An 18,812-nucleotide genomic window follows, 5' to 3' on the forward strand; every position below is an offset into this window, starting at 1 on the left:
CCTTTTAAGATCATTTAATGCCCTCCTCCCTCCCAGCTGACTCTAGCCAGCCCACCCTATAAAAGATGGGATCCCCTTCGATGCAGCTTGAGGTCATTCCAGCTGCAGACCTCCTCTGCCCAGTGTTACGCAAAAAACAAACCCATGTATGTCAACGGGGCTCCATCCAGAGCCAGCCTTCCTCCCTCATGCAACATGAAGGACCTCAGAGAAGTTCAGGTGGATATTTCCCTCCTCTCTCTTCTTTCTACCTTCTCTTTACTGTTCTTGGAGCACCAAAGTCGTGGTTTTCTTATCCACCTAATCAATAGAAGCTCCTTTAATCTTACATATACACCTTGAGCCTCATCGTCTCTTGCCCTTTGCAAAACACCAGCTTCCTTCTTCATTGTCCCCAGCAAAACCAATCTTTCTTCTCCAAAGGTTGCAGACTTCTTCCTGAGTGTACTCACCAGTCTTGTGCTGAGCATCCTTCCCTGGGTATGATCCAGGTACCTCCTACCTCAGTCTACCAGCAAAGTCTTCTTCCTGTCCCAGACTACATGCGGTAACCATACACGGTTTCTCACAATGTGAAAGCCCCATTCTGTGATAAAAGGGGTTTAGTGCTACACAGTGGCACAGCTGCAAAAGGAAAAAGTAGCTGAACTTGCCTGTTTGGGGGTCTAGGCAGGCGGGGGTGTGGTGGGCAGCCATAGATCTGTGCTTCAGCAGAGCTGTCAGCTTGTGTTTCATACAGCAAACCTCTTCAGACAAGGTAGCATGGCATGTAAACCAATCACGATTATTTTGGCTTGCCTACCCAAAGGGAGCGGAGTAGAAGAGTTTGAGTCAAGCTGCAAGAAGGATTTTTATTTATTTATTTTTTTTAACGGAGCAAAACCTCCCTTACAAATTTTTTTGAGAGTAATTGAGAACATTTAATGAAAATGAAACAGATTATTTGCACCAATTTAATTCATTTCCATAGAAACGGAGCTTTTTTTTTTTTTTTTAGGGAAAATGCTATTTCAGAATGAAAAGGTGCAAGTTTCCACTTTGAACAGTGTCAAAACTCATCATTCAGTATTTCCAAAATGACACTTCTAAAATGTCAAAACATTATTATGACATTTTCACAGATTTTTCCTGTCATTATTTTCAATCAAAGCTATCTATTGTATGCAACCAAATTTCTCAGCTAAGCTTGATTCTACTTTCCAGCAAACTTTCCATTCATTAACAAAAAAATCCTGTTTCTATACATGCTAACATGCTAATAGCAAACCATTTGTCTATCACACAGCTCAGACTCGGACACCATTTGGACCGAATGCCCCCTCTAAACACTTGTACAAATTCCCATTTTCTTTTCCTGTGCATGTACTCAAGAACACCCTTATCAGATGCAAACAACCTTATTTCATTTGGTTCAGGACCTGACCACTGCAGTTTGCAAACACATGTTATCACGAGCCTCCTCTCGGAAGGCCAGGACTCGCCTTGTCCCCAAGCTCCTGTTTGCCGAAGGTGGTGTCGCTAGAAGACGGGATGCTACAGAAGTTTCTCTGGCTCCCAGTCAATGCATGTGTTTTCCTTTTTCACAGCTTCTGATCTTTCCCGGGAACTGTTATCAGCAGCTTCTAGATCATATCGAGTGACAGGACTGAGCGCCAAAGAAATGTATTTGTTTTCTATAAGACCAGCCTTTGGAGATACGGAGGGACCAGAGACAACACTCCTCGGGCAAACAGGTATGAAGGCTGGAGTCTTGTGTTGCAGTTTTACCTAGCTGACTGCTATTGAGGATAATTTATTGGCTTCTCAAACCTTCTGGCGCTTTGTTAGAGTGGCATCATAACTAACAGATGTTTAAAAACCACCATTTCTGTTTGCCTCTTACAGTGGGACCTCACAGAGAGTCACCTGTGCCGATCGCTCCAGTGACTTCTACAGAATTGGATACGATGAGATCCCTGTCCATATCTCCTAGAAGTGTGGGGACCACTCCTCTTCCATTGGCCACCACCACAAAGCTACCACCAAAACCAGAGACCCCACTATCGACCACTGCAGTGTCTGCACTGCTGACAACTCTCCCTGGGCCAAGTGAGTGTGTATCTATGTGTGATCTGATGACAGTGTAGCCATAGGTCAAAACCACCATGGACCGTGATCTTCCCTGATCTCAGAAGCCAAAACTAGTCTTTATTCATTGGGTAGAGAGAGTGGACAATGTCAGGGAAAGGGAAGACACAAACCCCATAAAACACAGCAAAGCTGTCAGCACTGCCGTGCGGGGTGGAGGTGCTGCCTGCTCACTCACCAAGACTTGGCATGGCAAGAGGTATTTGGTTTGTTTTCTTGCTCTGAACACAAGGAAACGTGTTTCTGCCTTAGGACCCCTCAGCTTACGGGGATCTTCTCTTCCTTCTGCAGTCTGTGGCAAATTCAAGGCAGACGTTGGGTTCCTGGTGGACGAGTCCTCAAGTATTGGCCAGAGCAATTTCAATAAAGTGAAGGATTTCCTCTTCCGGATCGTTTCTTATTTCCCTAAGATTGGGCCTGAAGGGACACAGGCAAGATTTTGTTATTCTATTTCTTGAAGGTGTGAAGGTGTTTTCCTTCCAAGTGTTCACCTTTTGCTCACTGCTGCGATGAGAGCAAACTGCTTGCTCATGTGTTGTGGATCAGAAAGGCTAACTGCTCTGCCTAAAGACATGTGTGTGCCCAACGAAGACATGAATAAAAGTCTCCTAAATGTCAGCCTACTCATTTGGATAGATTTCCATTTCTTGATTATTTTTCCAAGACCAAGTCATCAGGAATAAAGCAAATTCCAGACCTACTGAAATGCTGTCTAGGTTACAGAGCTCAGGGATGTGTCGGGTGTGTGGTCCCCTCTAGGACCCCATTTCTGCCCACATCCAGACTGCTCATGGTTAGAGACCCAGGTGGGGACCCAGATGGGAGATGCAACACATGCCAGCAGCTGCCTCCTCGAGACAAGCAGAGGACCAGACACCCAGGCCGTGCTGTGAAACACCTCAAGGGCAAATGAAGCCCACAGCATTAAGTGACAACTCAGCAAAGCCAATGGGAAGACGCAGTAGATAATTTATTTTGGGTCATTTGTACTTAATTAATGTAATATTTGAACTAGGCCTTTGAAATGGAGACCTACATAGTTCACTTTCAGTTGATTAGGAAATGGGAGCTTCTTGCAGTCTTTGCTTGCCGGTAGTCTTGAAGGTTTAGGTAAGTGATAAAGTTACCCTGGGTTAACAAATAATTCTGAGGAGATTAAGACATTTCAATTTAGGTGGCTATAGTATGAACTGAGTAGCTGACCTCCTTTTGAAGTCAACAGAGATCAAGGGTTTAATTCAGGAGGGATGGACGCTGCCGTGGGAGGTGCTGTAGCAGGAGATGCTCCCACCCAGCCATGACCTGCCCGGAGTGCACCAGTCTCCCGTCAGTCCTGTGCTGTATCCACCAACCTGTGCAGAAATCTCCGATGCCCTAGAGAGTCTGAAATAGTACCTTACCCATCCTTAAGCATATGGATTGTGCCCTATGTGCCTGCCAATCTGACAGACGTTCTTGTGCCTGTTCTCAGTCTGCAAGAAATACAACCTCTTTCCGCTTCTGTTGCGCCGCAGCTAGTTGTATTATCTAACTCAAGGCAGTTTACTGAGTGATGGCACATTTGCTGTGTGCCTGAGCCCTACACGTTTTTTAACTCCCTTTCCTTTGGCAGGTTGCTGTTGCTCAATACAGTGAGGAGGCCAGGGCAGCCTTCTACTTCAACCAGCACCGCGACCGCAACAGTGCCCTGAAAGCCATCAAGGGACTACGCTATGCTGGAGGCAACACAAAAACGGGTGAGCTGTGTACATGAGGTCAACCATCTGGTCCAAGACAGAGGCTAGAGGCCAGGGAAAGCATTTGTCTGAGTCTTTTGAACCCATTTACTTGGATAGAAAGTTATGGCCCAAAGTTCTTTAAAATTTGAGAACAGAGGGTTGAATTTAATTTTATTTCCAGGGATGATCTTTCCAACTAGCTGAATGTCTTTTATACATGTCCTAGTTTTACTACTGGGTTTCTGTTCATTATTTTATAACCTTGTCGGCACTTGAGGGAGGTTTTTATACCCAGTTTGGAGACAAAGATGATAAACATTAGGTAAGGATATTTGATGCTGAAGCATCCTTACTGCCCGCTGTATGCACATTTTAATCAGCAAATTTCAACAGTTATTGCCTTGTTACCCTAACAACAAAACAATAGGCCCCATCCTATTTTCATGGTGTGCCATGACATAATGTCTATTGTTCACCTCTGTTGTACAAATAGCGCAGCTCTTAATTAGCTCAGCATCTCAGAAACTCCAATGCTTTTGTCTTATGTAGTTAAAAAGCTCAGAGACAGACAGCACTTTCCACCTGCTCATTCCCAGCAGGACAGTAGGGTATACCTGGTTCCCTGAAGGTACATGAGCAGTAACATTAAATTGAAGGTAGCTAGTTTTAACTTTACCATTTTTAAATGACCCAATTAACGTCTTCCCATTAGTCAACATAAGGGGAAGCTTTGAGGCACCCGTGTACGTTAACTGAAGGCTTACATACTTCACCCTGGCTCAGTGGTGTCAGTCAGCAACACGGAAAAATGGGGCTGACCAAAATACAAGCATTTTGATAGGACTGGTTAGGGAAACCAGGTGTGAAACTGGCCAGATGGCAAATTCTACTTAACCTTGCCTCTAATCCTTCTTTTGTGAAGGTTGTGTCAATAGAGACATTTTACCCCTCATTGGAGTCTTTCCATACTGTTTTGGGGCTTCTTAACCATTTAAGTTTGGGGGAGAGTTCTTTGTGAAAATTTCCTGGTCTTTCTAGAGAAATTCCAAAATGGGAATTCTGTGATTTTTTTCCCTAAAGTGTAGGAAAAATGTTTCAAATCTCCTGAATATATATATATTTTTATATTTTCCTTTGCAAAACTCTGCTGAATTCAGCGTGAAACATTTCAGTCAATCTGATTCACTGCTGTCTTCCCTCAAAAGACATTGCCCCATGCTAGGGGTTACTATCCATTTATGGGGCCACACTAAATGCTCTTTTTCCTTCATCTGTGGAAGGAGACCCACAGTCCCCACCTGCAGACCTAATACTTAGGGAGATTTACACCATGTGTCTTCATGTTTGCTCAGGTCGTGGTATAGCCTACATGCTAAAGGAGTTATTTCAGTCCTCCAGAGGGATGAGACCAGATTTCCCTCACATGATGGTGCTCGTGACTGATGGGCAATCCCAGGATGATGTGTTGCCACCAGCCAGAGTAGCCCATGCTTTGGGTAAGAGTTGCCCTGTTGTATTTCCCTGAGGCCTTGGTTCTCCGTGGATTTCCAGGGGGTCGAGGGTGGTGCATTATGTGATGTGTGCACTTTGAGTGCATTGTTGGCTTTCTTCACTCCTTTATCCTTTCTTCTTTCTGTTCCTAGCCTGAGTGGCTTGGTTATAACTCACACACGTTGCTTCAGGTGAGTTCTCACATGGCTGCTGGAGTACCCGATCCCAGAAAAGTACAGGAATTATTAACAAAAAGTTTGTGACAAGGGGTTTGGAAACTCTGATCTCAAACATTTTTGCTTCTGTTGAGTGAGAAATGTGTTTCAGGGATCCGCATCATTGCTGTGGGTGTCTCAGGAGCTGACCCCGTTGAGCTCAAGAGCATCTTGCTGCAGCAGAACCTCCAGAACCTTTTCTATGTCAGCACATTCGATGACTTCCCCCAGATCCTCCGAGAGCTGATAGAAGTAATTTGTTCTGATCCTCAGCCTTCAGGGGCCCAGCTACCATCTGGGGAGGTGAGCTACTTCACAGACCTTTGAATATAAGCCAGCTTGCTTGACGGGGGTCATGCACAAGGGCAATCTTCCCTGAGCAAAGTTTCAAAGCAAAGTCAGAACAGATTTAGGACACCAGGTCCAATCCTGACCTCACTTGCTGTCCAACCCTAGAGACAAGAAGCAAAATCTTTGAAATCAAGAGAGTGGAATTGGTGAAGCCAGAATACAGCTTTGAAAGTTTTGTTGTGTAAGGCCACTGCAGGAGCAGGGCACTTGGATGTATTATAAATTCATTGCCTTCTTCTAACTCTGGTCAATGGGTCATTGATACAGATGTGACCTCGTCTGCAGATTATCTCCCGCAGTAATATTTGATGGCTTTTTCAATGAAAAGGTTGGTGATATAAAAGCAAAGTGACCTTCTAGGACCCGGTGAAGGTTGGTGTTTGATGTCTGGTTCCGAAACTTGGCGGTTCACTAATCTAAGCCAAACTCCATGCTATAGGTTGTCAGACATGAAGCCAACAAGCAGTTGCCATTTGATGACACAGAGAATAAGCCACACGCCCCTGATCCATCATCAGCTGAACCACATATCCAAAAAGAAGAGGAGCCTTGTGGTCCCTGGTGTTTAAAGGTGAGAATTAGTTCACTGGCATCTGTTCAGGGGATTATATTTCAAAGAAACATCGATCACTGCTCTGATCAGGTTACTTCTCATACCCATGTGGTGTGCATGGAGTTATATCAGTGTCAAGACCTTTAACTTTGGAAAACCATGTCCATGTTTGGGGAGGTCATCCTAGAAGTTGCCATTTCAGCATGGGAAATGCAGCAGCCTCCTGTGCTCCTTCCCAGAAACCCAATCATTATTTTTTGGCTCTGCCAAACTCCTCTCCACAGTTTCTTCCATACGGGAGAAGAATTGCATTGACACTACCCTTGAAGTCTTGCAGATATGTAACCAGGAATATTTAGAGTCTCTCTAAGCCAAAAAGAAGATCCTGAATTGTAAATGTGACATGGGCCAAGACTTCTTGAGGCATCAATATGTTCCCTGCCTGCATTTTGTCCTCACACAACTCTGTCTTTTCCATCCTGTTCTCCCAATTTCAGTGCAAGCCAGAGATAAAACAAATAACACATGACCCTCAAGGCACTTTAAATAGTCTGAGGATATGAATAGGTCTCCTGGATGGTCATCTTCTTCCTTCTGTTGCATAAACCAAGGAGTGTACTAGTCTGTGTTTCATGGTCACTCTGGTTTGAGTTTATTTGACATCTTTTGGTGGATAATACTTTCCTGATCATTTGTTCTCTTTTCCTTTTACTTTCAAGAGCTTCAGGGGCTCACCAGCTCACGGGGGCTATGACCCATACAGCTTTACTACAAAGGGAGAGAAAGGAGAGCGGGTGAGTACACCAGCATGATCCATCCACTCGGTTTATTAATATGCAGCTAAATTACTAGAACCTAGGAAGAGATCTAGCAAAGAATCATCTTCAGATCTTTTATGTTGGTGTTTTTATATATCCTGCTCCATGCTGGCTTTGAAAATCAGGCATAAAGGGAATTAATGTGTGTGTGTGTGTGTGCTGGCAGTTGGGGATTCTCTCAGGCAGTTCAGAAAGCTAGTGCTGCATGAAGCTATTTGGGTTTGCAGGTCTGGGGCCATAACTTGCATGCTGTTACTTTCCATATGTTTAGGGTCTACCTGGGAAGGATGGCATTCCTGGGCTGCCAGGCAGACCAGGGCGGACAGGTCCTCCTGGTCCCCCTGGAATCATGGTATGTATTTGTTTTAACAAACTTTGTCAAAGTGCCATTTAAGAGAAGAAAGAGCACGGCTCTCAGATCTCTCTCTCTCCTGTTCTGCAGGGTCTCCCTGGCATCCAAGGTGATATTGTAAGTATTTTGAATGCAGCAAAGATCGTCAATACAGTGAGAACCTAAAGCTTTGCTTTTCAAACCTCTCAAAGGCCAGTTGCACAAAGCAGGACAGGAAGCCCATGTGACCCATTTTGCCTTTATGAGGGGCTGTTGCTGTCACCAGATAGCTCCAAACAGTTTTCCTCCTGTTCAGAGATCTGGCAAATAATGCGACACAACACGGACACATTTCTAACCAAGTAACCTTCGGTGAACCAGGGCTGTCCAGAAAAAGGCCAAGGACTATGAACTCTGTCTTTGGTCATATATATCAGTCCTACCGCAGAATCACCAGCAGCATCATTTGCTCACAGACTTCCCATACACCAGTTGTTCACACAACAGTTCATAGCATGGCTTGGAAAACATGCATCTAGCTAGACCAGCCAAACCTCATGTGCCCTTGTTTTTCCTGTACTAATTGCTCCATGCTGTTGATGTCATTGGTGATGGCATGGCTTTTCACACTAGATCAGCAGTCCTGAATGTCCCTCGCCTGCTTTTATCAGGGCTCTATTAGTAGACAGCTATGTCTAACCAGTTAAATCACCCTTGGCTCTGAGAGCTGTATTGAGAAGGGACTAGTACCAAGGTGCCCAGGTCATTTGAGATGTCCTAGGATTTCCAAGGCAACCATACAAGGCTGATAAAATACGGGTCTTGATGGACACTTCTGAAACAAGAGCTGGAGGCCAGGCAGGTATCAGAGAGCATCACAAATGGCACAAGACAACAGTGCATGTATAATTGAACTGAGCCCCTGACCTCCGTTGGGGTGTAAACAGCCAGATCTTGTGCAGAAACAATATTTCGGTGGCACCAAATTGAACTTAACTCCATCTTTTGGGCTGGATTCAGTTGCTTAAAGAGTCCTCTCATGTCATTTGAGACGCGCTGGTATTCCACCCATCCTCCAGCTGATGCTCCAGAAGGACACAGCTCTCCCATAAATCCTGTGTAATGTCTGACAGCCCTGTGCCTTGGGTACCTGGGAGTATCTCAGATATTCCAGGACACCCGTGGTTGGGCATCTGGATCAAACTGCTAGCACCTGTGATGAGGTAGCACCTATAACAAGGGTTGTGACACTTGTGAGCTGTAGTTTGCATGGATCACAGGGATCCGACACAAACCACTGCAGCCACTGAATGCCCCTTCTGACTCTCTTTACCTTCTCCTGGTGGATTCAATAAGCAGGAGTCCCCATTCCTCACAGCATCCAATGGTGCTTGAATGTTACTACACTGTCACTACATCAGGTGTGCATCCTACACACACCCATCACTAGAGAAGGACGTGCAGCACATTAGCTCCATGGCTGACACATACGTGATTTTCATCAATGTTGGGACCAGGACTTATTTTCATGACCACTTTAAAAGTGTGTGAAATTTTATTAGAGACAGGTCTGTAACCTGAATATCCCACCAGGATGGTCTTGTGGGTGCTTTTCTGCTCAATGCTGCAAGATCTGTTTTTAATTCCAGGGATCTCCTGGCTATCCAGGACCAGTGGGGCCAAAAGGAGACAGAGTGAGTTTCATTCCTGGGTTTCATTGGGAAAAAGCTTTTGTTTTGCTCTGATCTCTAGTTTCTAAGCATTTGCACAGTGACTTTTTGTGAATATAAATTTCTGAGCTATATGTAACTAGCCCTGTGCTGCTAATCTTTAGCTTGGAGAGCTGTCCTTCAGCTTTGCTAGAAAGAATCTAATGTCTTTATGGAGAAAAGTGCTCAGTCCTGATCACAGTCCCTTGAGACATTTCAGTTGTGTTTTTGCAGAAGGAGGTAGCACTTAGTTGGGTCATTCTGCCTTTCTGAGTTGCCACTATGAACAAACCTGTTTGTGTACAACACAAAAATTTAAGGTTTCAGGATCAGTTGTGGGCAGATCTCAGAAGCAGTTGTCCTGTCCTTCCCCCAAACCCTGATGTACATTCCTCCTCCTTCCTTGCATCCACCTGAGGTGTCTGTATGGTTACAGATCGGGGAATGGATCCTGATGAAAGCCAACTTCCTGTTTTTTCCCTGGGATTAATTCTCTTCCATGACAGTAATCAAAACTACATGGCCATGTAGTTTCTGGTACCTCTGCAAAAGAGTTGCTGCAAGCAGGTGGTTTGGGTTTGCAGCGCAGGGAGGGGGTGTTTGATTTTGAAGTTGCTTATGCTGATCATGATGTTGCCCCTAAGTCATGAAACTGTCTACACCTGGACCTCCCAACACAGTTGAGTGTGTCTCCTTCCTCCCTTTGTGTGCAGGGTGAACCAGGCTATGTCCTCGGAGGTGTGGAGGTGATTCCTGGCCAAAATGGGCAGCCTGGACCACCAGTGAGTATCGTACCCCAGGTGTGGTGGACCCTTCAGCCTCCCAAGGGCTGGCAGAGAAGCAAAGGGAGCTGGGAGAGAGCCCACATCCCTCCCTCTCCTGGTTTTCATTGCTGCAGGGACAAAAGGGACAGCCGGGGGTTCCTGGGGTAGCAGGACCACCAGGTTTACCAGGACCACAGGGGCTACCAGGGATCTCCATCAAGGTGAGCATGATTACCTGAAGTATCCCCAACACAGTGGGAATCGATGATGGAGCTTGAAAAGGTTGTGGTCAACCTTGTTTGATATGGGACTAGATTCAGTGGTCACTAAGAATTTTTCAGCTCCAGATTCCTAGGAGGGTTGTTTGGTGGCTGGAGTGAAATTCACAGGATCACTGTGCTGTGCACAGGCAAAACTGGACTGATGGTTGTCACCAAATGTCTCCTTTACACTGAATGTGGGTCAAAAAGTCTCAGCAGTCACCAAGAGACCTCAACTCTCCTCCTCTACCCTAAAGGTGGGGGTTGACACCAGATATTGCAGGTTCAGGTGTCTGGAGCACGCAAGATAGTAGATATCTCTATTGAAGCTCTGTCTTCCCTTGAGGGTGGGAGTTTTGGCCCCTGGGCATGTCAGCCTGCAGGAGCTTTTTGCTGGGACTAAGTTTAGAGAGGATCCCCTCCCTCTCTAAATTACCACCCCATGGTAATTCTCCTTGTCATTTGTGTTTCAGGGCGAACCAGGGGATTCAGGTATCAGGGTAAGTACCTGAGATTGGCTTTCACTTTTGCAAGTGATGAGAAGCCCTTTTTTTTAATTATTATTTCTAAGCTGCCCAATAGGCTCTGGTTTCCATACTTACCAGATGTCCACCAAGACTCATAAAGGGCTACTGGGACATGCAGTAAGACTGTCCTGTGCTTCATGCAGGGCCCTCGTGGGAGGAATGGCCTCAAGGGTGACAGAGGAGGCATGGGAGAGCCGGTGAGTGGTCCACCAATGGCCAGTTGCTGAAGAAGAGCTGCTGGCCATGGTGGAAAGGGGCTGTTGGCCTCAGGTTGCCCTCTGCCACGTGGGGTGGGTGTAGAGGGACAATGTCTACTGCCAGTTCTCATCAGCCACCACTTTGGGATGCCTCACTCTGCTGACAAGGGTTGGCAGATTAAGCAGGGCCAATTAAGCATTTGTCACTTTGTCAGCTTCATACTGTTGACCTGTCACTCAGAAATTGCTGAAAGGGAAATGTTAGAAACCTGGCAAAGGCATGGGATAGCAGTCATTCATTTTGCCAAAAGCAAGGACATGCTTCTCCCCATGGCACGGATCAAAGCTGTGAGAAGTGCATCCATCACCATGCTCTCCATGATGATAAACTCTGTGGTATAGTCAATCATGTTGGCAGAGGATAACAAATGTCACCTGTTGAAGGCTACTCTAAAGTGACAGTGACTCACCCTTGAGCCCCCACTGTCTCCATCACCCATGGAGGAGCTGAGTGCAACCCTGCTCCTTCCCACGTGCCACTCCCTGGTCTCAGGAGGATGAAGAACTAACTGGTACAGGTCCAGAGGAGGGCAAGAAGGTGGATCAAAAGCATGGGACAGCAAATGGACCAAGCTGGCAGCAGATTTGAGAGAAACGAAATGAGGTGGTTCTTCACAGAAGTCCCATAAGGATATTGGGGTTGTAGGAAGTTTGAGTTCAAGAGGAGATGAGAGAACAAAAGGAGTCCATGGAGTACTACTGAGGGTAAAAGAAACTATGTTTGGTTTGGGAAGTTGCTGCATTACAAATAGCTCAAACCTGAAAGATTACTCAGGGGCTGTATACAAGTCCCATACTTGCATCCTTCCCAAGGTGCCTATTACTCTCCATCATCGTAGCTGGGTGCTTTTTTTGTTGCCTTTGCCATACTGCAGAACAATATCCCACAGACCAGCCATTTCCATACGTCAGTCTTCACCATTTCTACACCATCAGCATTACTGTGGTCACCCTCTTACAACACAGCCATGAAGAGCCACTGGAGTGTAGCCACTGTCAAATCAACATGGGTATTCAGGTTCTATCTTCCTAATGAACAAGCAAACTCATCTTTATTTTCCCTTCCTGAGTAAAACCAGTGATCCATAGCCTATTTGTGAGGAAAAAGGAAATTTGGGAATACATAAACATCTCTATAAATCCTCAGTTGCAAAGTTAAGATGAGCACATCAGGATATACATTTCTCTGCTGGTGTTTCTGAAGACTTAAAAATCAACTTTTTCTGTAGTATGATTGGTAACAAACAGCTTAGAAGAAAAATATTTGATGATGTATCTTCCTTTTCAGGGAAAACCTGGCTTGCCAGGCCCTGTAGGGCTAAATGGTGTTCCTGGATTGCCCGGACCAAGAGGAGAAAAGGTCATTATTCATATCGGATGCTTGCTGAAGCCATCAGCCCAAGGAGGAACTGAGAATAGCTGAGACAAAGTAATAGCAGGGTAGACAGTGCAAATAAAGTGCAGGAAGCATGTAGGGATTTCCCCCCATTCCCCTCCACTCCCTGCTCATATGGGTTTGAGTTTGTGCATGGTAGAATAGATGCTCCACCTCCATCCAAGCCTTTGTTCTCCTCACAGTCCTCATGCTCCCACCCAGTGAAAGACCTTTGCAGTTCCTGCTGTCAGAAGCAGTGTTTTCTCCCAAACACAGCCCGAGCCCTGCGTGCTCCCTGTCCCCTGGATAGGGCTGCTTCACTGAATCCCCCACCCTCCTTCAAATGCTCACTGAAAACACCGACAGACCCTTGTTTTTAATGCTCTCCTCCAAGTCATTGTTTGCACCTTGACTGAAGGTTGTTGGCTAGACATACATCTTACCCAAATGGTTACAGAGCAAATTTTTCCCCTCCTGCTTTGCAGAATGGCTAAGAGCAGAACTCTGAAGCAGATAGCTGGGTAGGATGTATTACAATTTTGGGGATCGGCTTTCTTAAGTGCAATGCTGTGCTTACCTTGCAGGGGATGGCAGGAACTGGCATTCCTGGCACTGTTGGCCCAAAGGGGGAAGAAGGAGAGCAGGTGAGTTGGCAATTCTGCAGTGACCTTTGCAGCTAAAGTCCCCTTGGAGGGCTCAGTGTCTCCAAAGTCACCTCCAATACCTCTTTTTTAGTTTTTACTCAGAGAGAGCATCCTGTGGAAGGGTCAGAGAAGGGAAGACATTGGGTTTCAAAGTCTGAGTTTTCACGGTTTCTTCTGTTTTTCAGGGGGTAATGGGACCTCCAGGAGCACCAGGACCAAAGGTGGGTACCGAAATGCTGAACCTGAGTCCCTGTGCCTGGTACTCAAGTGCCCAGGAAAGCACCTAGCTCTGACTGTCTTCATAGGCTGCAGGAATGTTGACCCCTTACTTAAAAGCAACGAAAGGGAATAATTTTACACATCAGCCATCACTGGCCTGTGGAAGTCATTGCTGCAGAGTTGTTACAGAGTCCTGGAATGGTAGCAAGATGTGGTATTTTAATAAAATAACAAATGACATTTTTGTGGCCAGTGAGACGCTGCTGAACTGTAGCAATTCACCTTAAATGTGTTTTGGGAGGAACACGCACCAGAGCTTGATCCCAGCTCACATGGGATGAAGAGGGAGGAAGATGTAAGGAGTAGATTGTCTCACATCTGTGTTTTGGACACCTTCCTCTGAACCATACAGGCCCAGACTTATTCCCACCTAACTAAATGCCTGAATCATTCAGTGTCATAGTGCCAGGATGCCTCTCTCAATGGAGAAGGATGAGGCCTGTGAGAGGTGATACAGCCCATCCTGAAGTTTGAGTTTTCTTCTGAAAGTTTCAATCTCTTCCCAACTATTGGGGGAAAAGGAAACCTTGACCTGACCAATCCTCTCACCTTGCTTAAGAACCTGGGATTGGTGGGAAGGAATGATTTTGCTGTCCTGGTGCTGCCAGAGGAAGGGAACTGGGCAAATGTAGCTCCAGGCCAAACCTGGCAACTCTGCCGTGAACCCAGGGAAGGTGGTGCATGGCAGGCAGGAAGATTTTCTTGCAGACCACTGCCTATCTCCCAACTCTCACTACTCATGGAGATGCGAGAGTTCAACTCCAGGGATTCTCCATGTGACAAAATACCCGGAAAGCTGCAGGAGGAATCAACTGATCTTGGCACATACAGGAACAATGACAGTAGGAGGAAGGAGACTTTCTCCTGAGCCAGGAGAAATGCCTCTCAATTCAGGTTTGAGTGGATGTTTGCCTCTTCCTGAAGCACCTGTCTTGAGCTCGTGTTGAAGTTTGACACCAGAGAAAGACTCAGGAAGTCTGAACTTTTCCCTGATATGGGGAGTTCCATGTGTGGGTTTAAGCGGTGTGTAAGGCATCTCAGCATGGTCCCAGGTCATTATGACTCTTGGAGGAGCAAGCACATAAGATTGGCTTGTAGGGCTCTCTGCACACCCTCTTCTCTAGTTAACTCAGGATATACTCTTTTGAGTTACTGCTGGTAGCCAAATGGATCTGAGTCACTGGTATTTTTCATGTCTGTTAAGCTGAAAAAATGTCCATATAGACCCCAAAATAAATTATTTTCATACTTCTAAGAGAGGTGGAAAATGAAGGAAATAATAACATCCAATTAAATGTTTCATTCAGCCTGAAACAAAGTGGTTTGCTTCCCTTTGCAGTAGAGCTTTCTTATTTAATAAAATAAAAGATCTTAAATCTGTAAAGCCTTTGCCAGTGCTAACGGCCAGTTTTCTGCTCACGTCTTGCTCTTCGCAAGAGCAAAGACCTCCTTGAATTGCCCAGTCCACAAATACGAGTCTGGGACTGGGTGTTTCATGGACTCACCTTGAGAAAGTGCAAAATTTGGCAAGGTGCTCACTGGTGACGTAACTGTTGACGTTGCCCATGAGCTCACTCTGCTCTTTCTGAGATGTCATCAGGGAGTGCAGGAGGCATTCACAGCTCTCTCTTTTCTTTAAGGTTGGGCCAGGGCCACCTGGAAGGGAGAACCAATTGGCTCAAGGGTGTGCCTCCAAATGAATCAAATCAGAAGGAAGTTTTAAAAATTAAGATAAAAAAAGAACATGTAAATATAAAACCCACCATAACTGGGTCCTGGACTCCTATATCACCTTGCTCCTCTTGGTTATGCTCAGCCTCTGAGCTAAGCCTGGACCCACCCCGCAGCCCCACACCTGCACATTCTCTATGCTGTAAACTCTCAACTTTTCCAAGAGACTGTCTCATCTTCAGCTCTCAAGGTTCTTGGGAGGAAACAGTCTGATCAAGTTCAGTATAGTCCATATATACATATAGTAATATATGCAGATAATATATAGTAGATAGTTATAACTATATAATATGAATGCAATTTGATATTAAGCATTATAGATTAAGTATATACAGTAATATTATTATAAAAGAATTTTAATATAGATACTATACAGGTAATTAATATGCAATATACAATATATAAATACGTGGAACGCATATATACAATATACACTATATACTATATATGACATATGTAAAAATTTTTTTTAATTTTTTTTTTATATGCTTCCCCCCCTGCTTTTACAATCTCCAGTGGAGGGAACATGCTCAGCATGCTCTTCTGCAGTGTGCGAGCCTCCAGGCTCATCCTGCTTTGCCAGGGGGTGGGGGGGGCCTTGTCTTAATTAAAGCATCTTCTGTTTTCCAGGGTAACAAAGGGAGAGATGGTGTTAAAGGGGAAAAGGTGAGGCTGGCCAGCACTGGAGCTCAGAGTAGGAGGGAAAGAGGTGCTGGCTCTGTTTTTGGGTTCAGGACAGCACAGTTGAGGTATCTGGGTGGATATCCAGAGGGAGGGAATCTGAGGTCCCACCAAAAGCTTCTCCCAGTCTGGCCAGACATAACTGGGCTGCGTAGCTACACACCACATAACTGCAAGGTTCAGGAGCTCGCTGCTGCTGAAGGGGCTCTCGTGCGTGGGATAAACCTTGCAGCAATGGTAAATCCCCAGGACAGTCTGTGACTAGCAAACATTGACAAACAAACCCTGAATATCCTTTGCCAGTCCATACTGAGTATTCACGGGTTGCTTTTATTGAGCTATATTTCAGGTTTGCTGTTTTTACAGCTCCCACAGCTGCACTTGTTCTGTACATGCATCTGATTATAATCTCAAAGATCAAAAGAGACGGCAGCATTTTTTTCCTAATAGCTGCAATAGTGAAAAATGGAAATAGGCAGTCATTCTTCCTCAAGGCAGTGCACCTTGCAGGAGCAAGGCCCTGCAAGCGCAGCAGGTACGTAAACTTGTAGCTTCCAGCTCTGAGCAGAGTCCTGGGGCTGGGTTAGGTAAACCTCTGACCTGGTCTGGGAGCTCCCATGCATCTCATGGCTGTTTTCATACCTTTTCTTGCTTGCAAAGGACCATCTTTGATAGCTTTACGTGGGATGAGAGCTTGCTGCTCTGCACTTGGTCTCGTGGTAGATGGCAGCCAGGCGTGCTAGAAATAGGCTCAGGGATTTCCATCTCTCACCCAAAAGGCCTTAGAGGTATCTTGTAGTCAGTGAAAAATTGGAATGAAGAACTTCCTCCCTCCCTCTGGCTGGGAGCTTCTTGCTACAGCAGGGTCTGAAAGTGCTGAATCTGTTTTCAGTCTGGTGGAAATTCTCTTCTGATGTCTTACAGGGACTTCCAGGACCTCCGGGGCAGAAGGGAAACCAAGTAAGTCAAACAGTGTGGAACAACGTGTTTCACTAGCTCAGGTGAAGATGTCCTGACTTTCCACAGCGTGTTCCACATGTGCAGCTCTTGCAGGTGCAGTTGAGCCTGTTTATGGGGGGCTTACGCAGAGATGAAGCCAGCAGGGATGTTCTTGAGCTTCACCATAAGCTCAGCATCTCCTTTCTGTTTCGCTCTCGTGCTTCCGAGATGAGTTCTGAGCTGCTTTAAGGAATGGACGGGGGAGAGCAATGAGCAGAAATTTTTCATTGCCCCAGATTGTTAGTTTTATGCCCTCTTGCCTTGCAGGGGAACCCAGGATTTCCAGGTGCTCCAGCTATGGGGGTAACTATGAGTGGATTACAGCCTTTCTTGTGCTATAGCCATGCAGCATCACTGCCAGCGGTGCCAGTAGACCAAGGACTAAGAGAGATGTGTCCCACTGAACTGCAGGAAGAACTGATGGACCTTTTCCCTGACCCTCCAGACAACTATGTCTACTGGTCGCTTGCTCCACTTCTTATATTCCCAGCCCTGAACTCACTGGCTCCTCAAAGGAGCTTCACAGCTGTGCAGGAAAAATGAGGATGAAGCCTTCCCACTGCTGAAGCCCTGTGTTCCAGGCCTGTCCCCCATTCTATCTCCCCATTCACAATGGGGTTGTGCTAGTCTCTGCTCTGATGATGGGTCTTACTTGCCTCATTCCCATGTGGGAATAGGGCTCTTACTGCCTCCTCTTCATGTCCCTCCAAATGCTTGGGCAGCTTTAAAGAGAAACCTTGGTGGTGGCCATCTCTGCATGCCCCACAGTATTACTGCAAGGGCTGTGAGAGCAGTTGGAGGTTACCACAAGGACTAAGACCCACCACCAGGACAGACTGATGTGTCCTGGCAGATGCTCAAATGAGCAGGCTACCTTAGGTTTCTTTCCTAACAATGCTGACGGAATTGTGTTGAAGGCACAAGGTAGGAAGACAGCTCTGTAGTCCCTAAACCCAGCTCAGCATTGGTCTGCAGGGTTGCAGTGCAGTCATTAAGATTCATGACTGCCCAAAGGTTGGTCCTTGGTGCGTGTTAGCAAAGGCTAGAGCAGCTCTTTGCCAATTACCCCTCGCATGCGATCATTCTGTCCCATCCTTGGAGCTAAAGCCTACTGAAGTCAGTGGGATTCCTTCACAAGCTTCACTGGGTTTGGGATATAGCTTGTAGCCCTTTCTGGTGTTTTATGACCCAGGGTAGGTGATGGGTTTCCTATCCCACAGCAAGGCTGAGATTCTTTTGCTTTGTAAAAGGTAACATGAATAGACCCTCCTTTGAAAGGGAGATCTTTTTTCCCAAATGAAAGAGCATTTCTGTGATTTCTTTTTATCTTCAGGTTTTGGGACCTCCAGGCAAGAAGGGTGTCAGGGTAAGTCCATTAATTAGCACTACTTGAAACTTAAGTGAGATCTTTTCCTGAAAAAGTGAGGGCTGAACCATGTTTCACCATCTGAATCATACCTCCCTTGTGAGTGACTGAAGAGGAGAGGTTGGAAAAGCAACAATAGTCTTGCCCTGCTGATATTTCTTTTGCTCATATTAACATTTTGTTCCTGTCATTCTCTTTCTGGCACCAATCCATGGGGACATTTGAGATTTCTATGTGCTAGATTTAGAAGGCAGAGATCACTGAAGCACAGATCCAGCCCACTCACAGATGCTACTTTCCAGCCAAGAGATGCATTGACATAAAATCAAAGCACAGCTGAGGCTGGAAGGGACTTCTGGAGGTCTCTAGTACTACCTCCTGCTCAAATCAGCCAACTTTAAAGCTGGGTCAGGTTGCTCAGGACCTTGTGTGTTGAGCATCTACTCAGATGGATATTTTTCTGTCTCTCTGGGCCCCTGACCCAGTGTTTATCCTCCCTGTGACTGACGGCAATTAAATTTCTCAAATCAGGGACCTCTTCAAAGCAGAGCTGTTCCCTGACTGTGTTGTCTATATTTTACATCTGCTTTATAGCAGAGCAGATACAGTTTGCTTT

The 18,812-nt window shown here is 45.8% G+C and overlaps 1 protein-coding gene across 1 annotated transcript in view; it reads left to right on the top strand.

Moving 5' to 3' along the window:
- LOC104360885 (collagen alpha-1(VII) chain-like) overlaps window positions 1-18,812 on the top strand; it is a 118,517-nt gene that overhangs the window by 35,224 nt on the left and 64,481 nt on the right. The window contains exons 20-39 of the mRNA XM_032986727.1: window positions 1,587-1,733; window positions 1,885-2,088; window positions 2,419-2,558; window positions 3,740-3,863; window positions 5,198-5,341; window positions 5,664-5,854; window positions 6,342-6,473; window positions 7,175-7,249; window positions 7,545-7,625; window positions 7,716-7,742; window positions 9,254-9,298; window positions 10,027-10,095; window positions 10,212-10,298; window positions 10,811-10,837; window positions 11,008-11,061; window positions 12,410-12,481; window positions 13,081-13,140; window positions 13,326-13,361; window positions 16,756-16,791; window positions 18,164-18,196. Of these exons, the coding sequence (XP_032842618.1) occupies window positions 1,587-1,733; window positions 1,885-2,088; window positions 2,419-2,558; window positions 3,740-3,863; window positions 5,198-5,341; window positions 5,664-5,854; window positions 6,342-6,473; window positions 7,175-7,249; window positions 7,545-7,625; window positions 7,716-7,742; window positions 9,254-9,298; window positions 10,027-10,095; window positions 10,212-10,298; window positions 10,811-10,837; window positions 11,008-11,061; window positions 12,410-12,481; window positions 13,081-13,140; window positions 13,326-13,361; window positions 16,756-16,791; window positions 18,164-18,196 (1,784 nt within the window). The remainder of the gene's footprint in view (window positions 1-1,586; window positions 1,734-1,884; window positions 2,089-2,418; window positions 2,559-3,739; window positions 3,864-5,197; window positions 5,342-5,663; window positions 5,855-6,341; window positions 6,474-7,174; window positions 7,250-7,544; window positions 7,626-7,715; window positions 7,743-9,253; window positions 9,299-10,026; window positions 10,096-10,211; window positions 10,299-10,810; window positions 10,838-11,007; window positions 11,062-12,409; window positions 12,482-13,080; window positions 13,141-13,325; window positions 13,362-16,755; window positions 16,792-18,163; window positions 18,197-18,812) is intronic.

The sequence above is a fragment of the Tyto alba genome, unplaced genomic scaffold (genome assembly GCF_018691265.1).
Source record: "Tyto alba isolate M040663 unplaced genomic scaffold, T.alba_DEE_v4.0 Super-Scaffold_2, whole genome shotgun sequence".
Classification (NCBI taxonomy): Eukaryota; Metazoa; Chordata; class Aves; order Strigiformes; family Tytonidae; genus Tyto; species Tyto alba.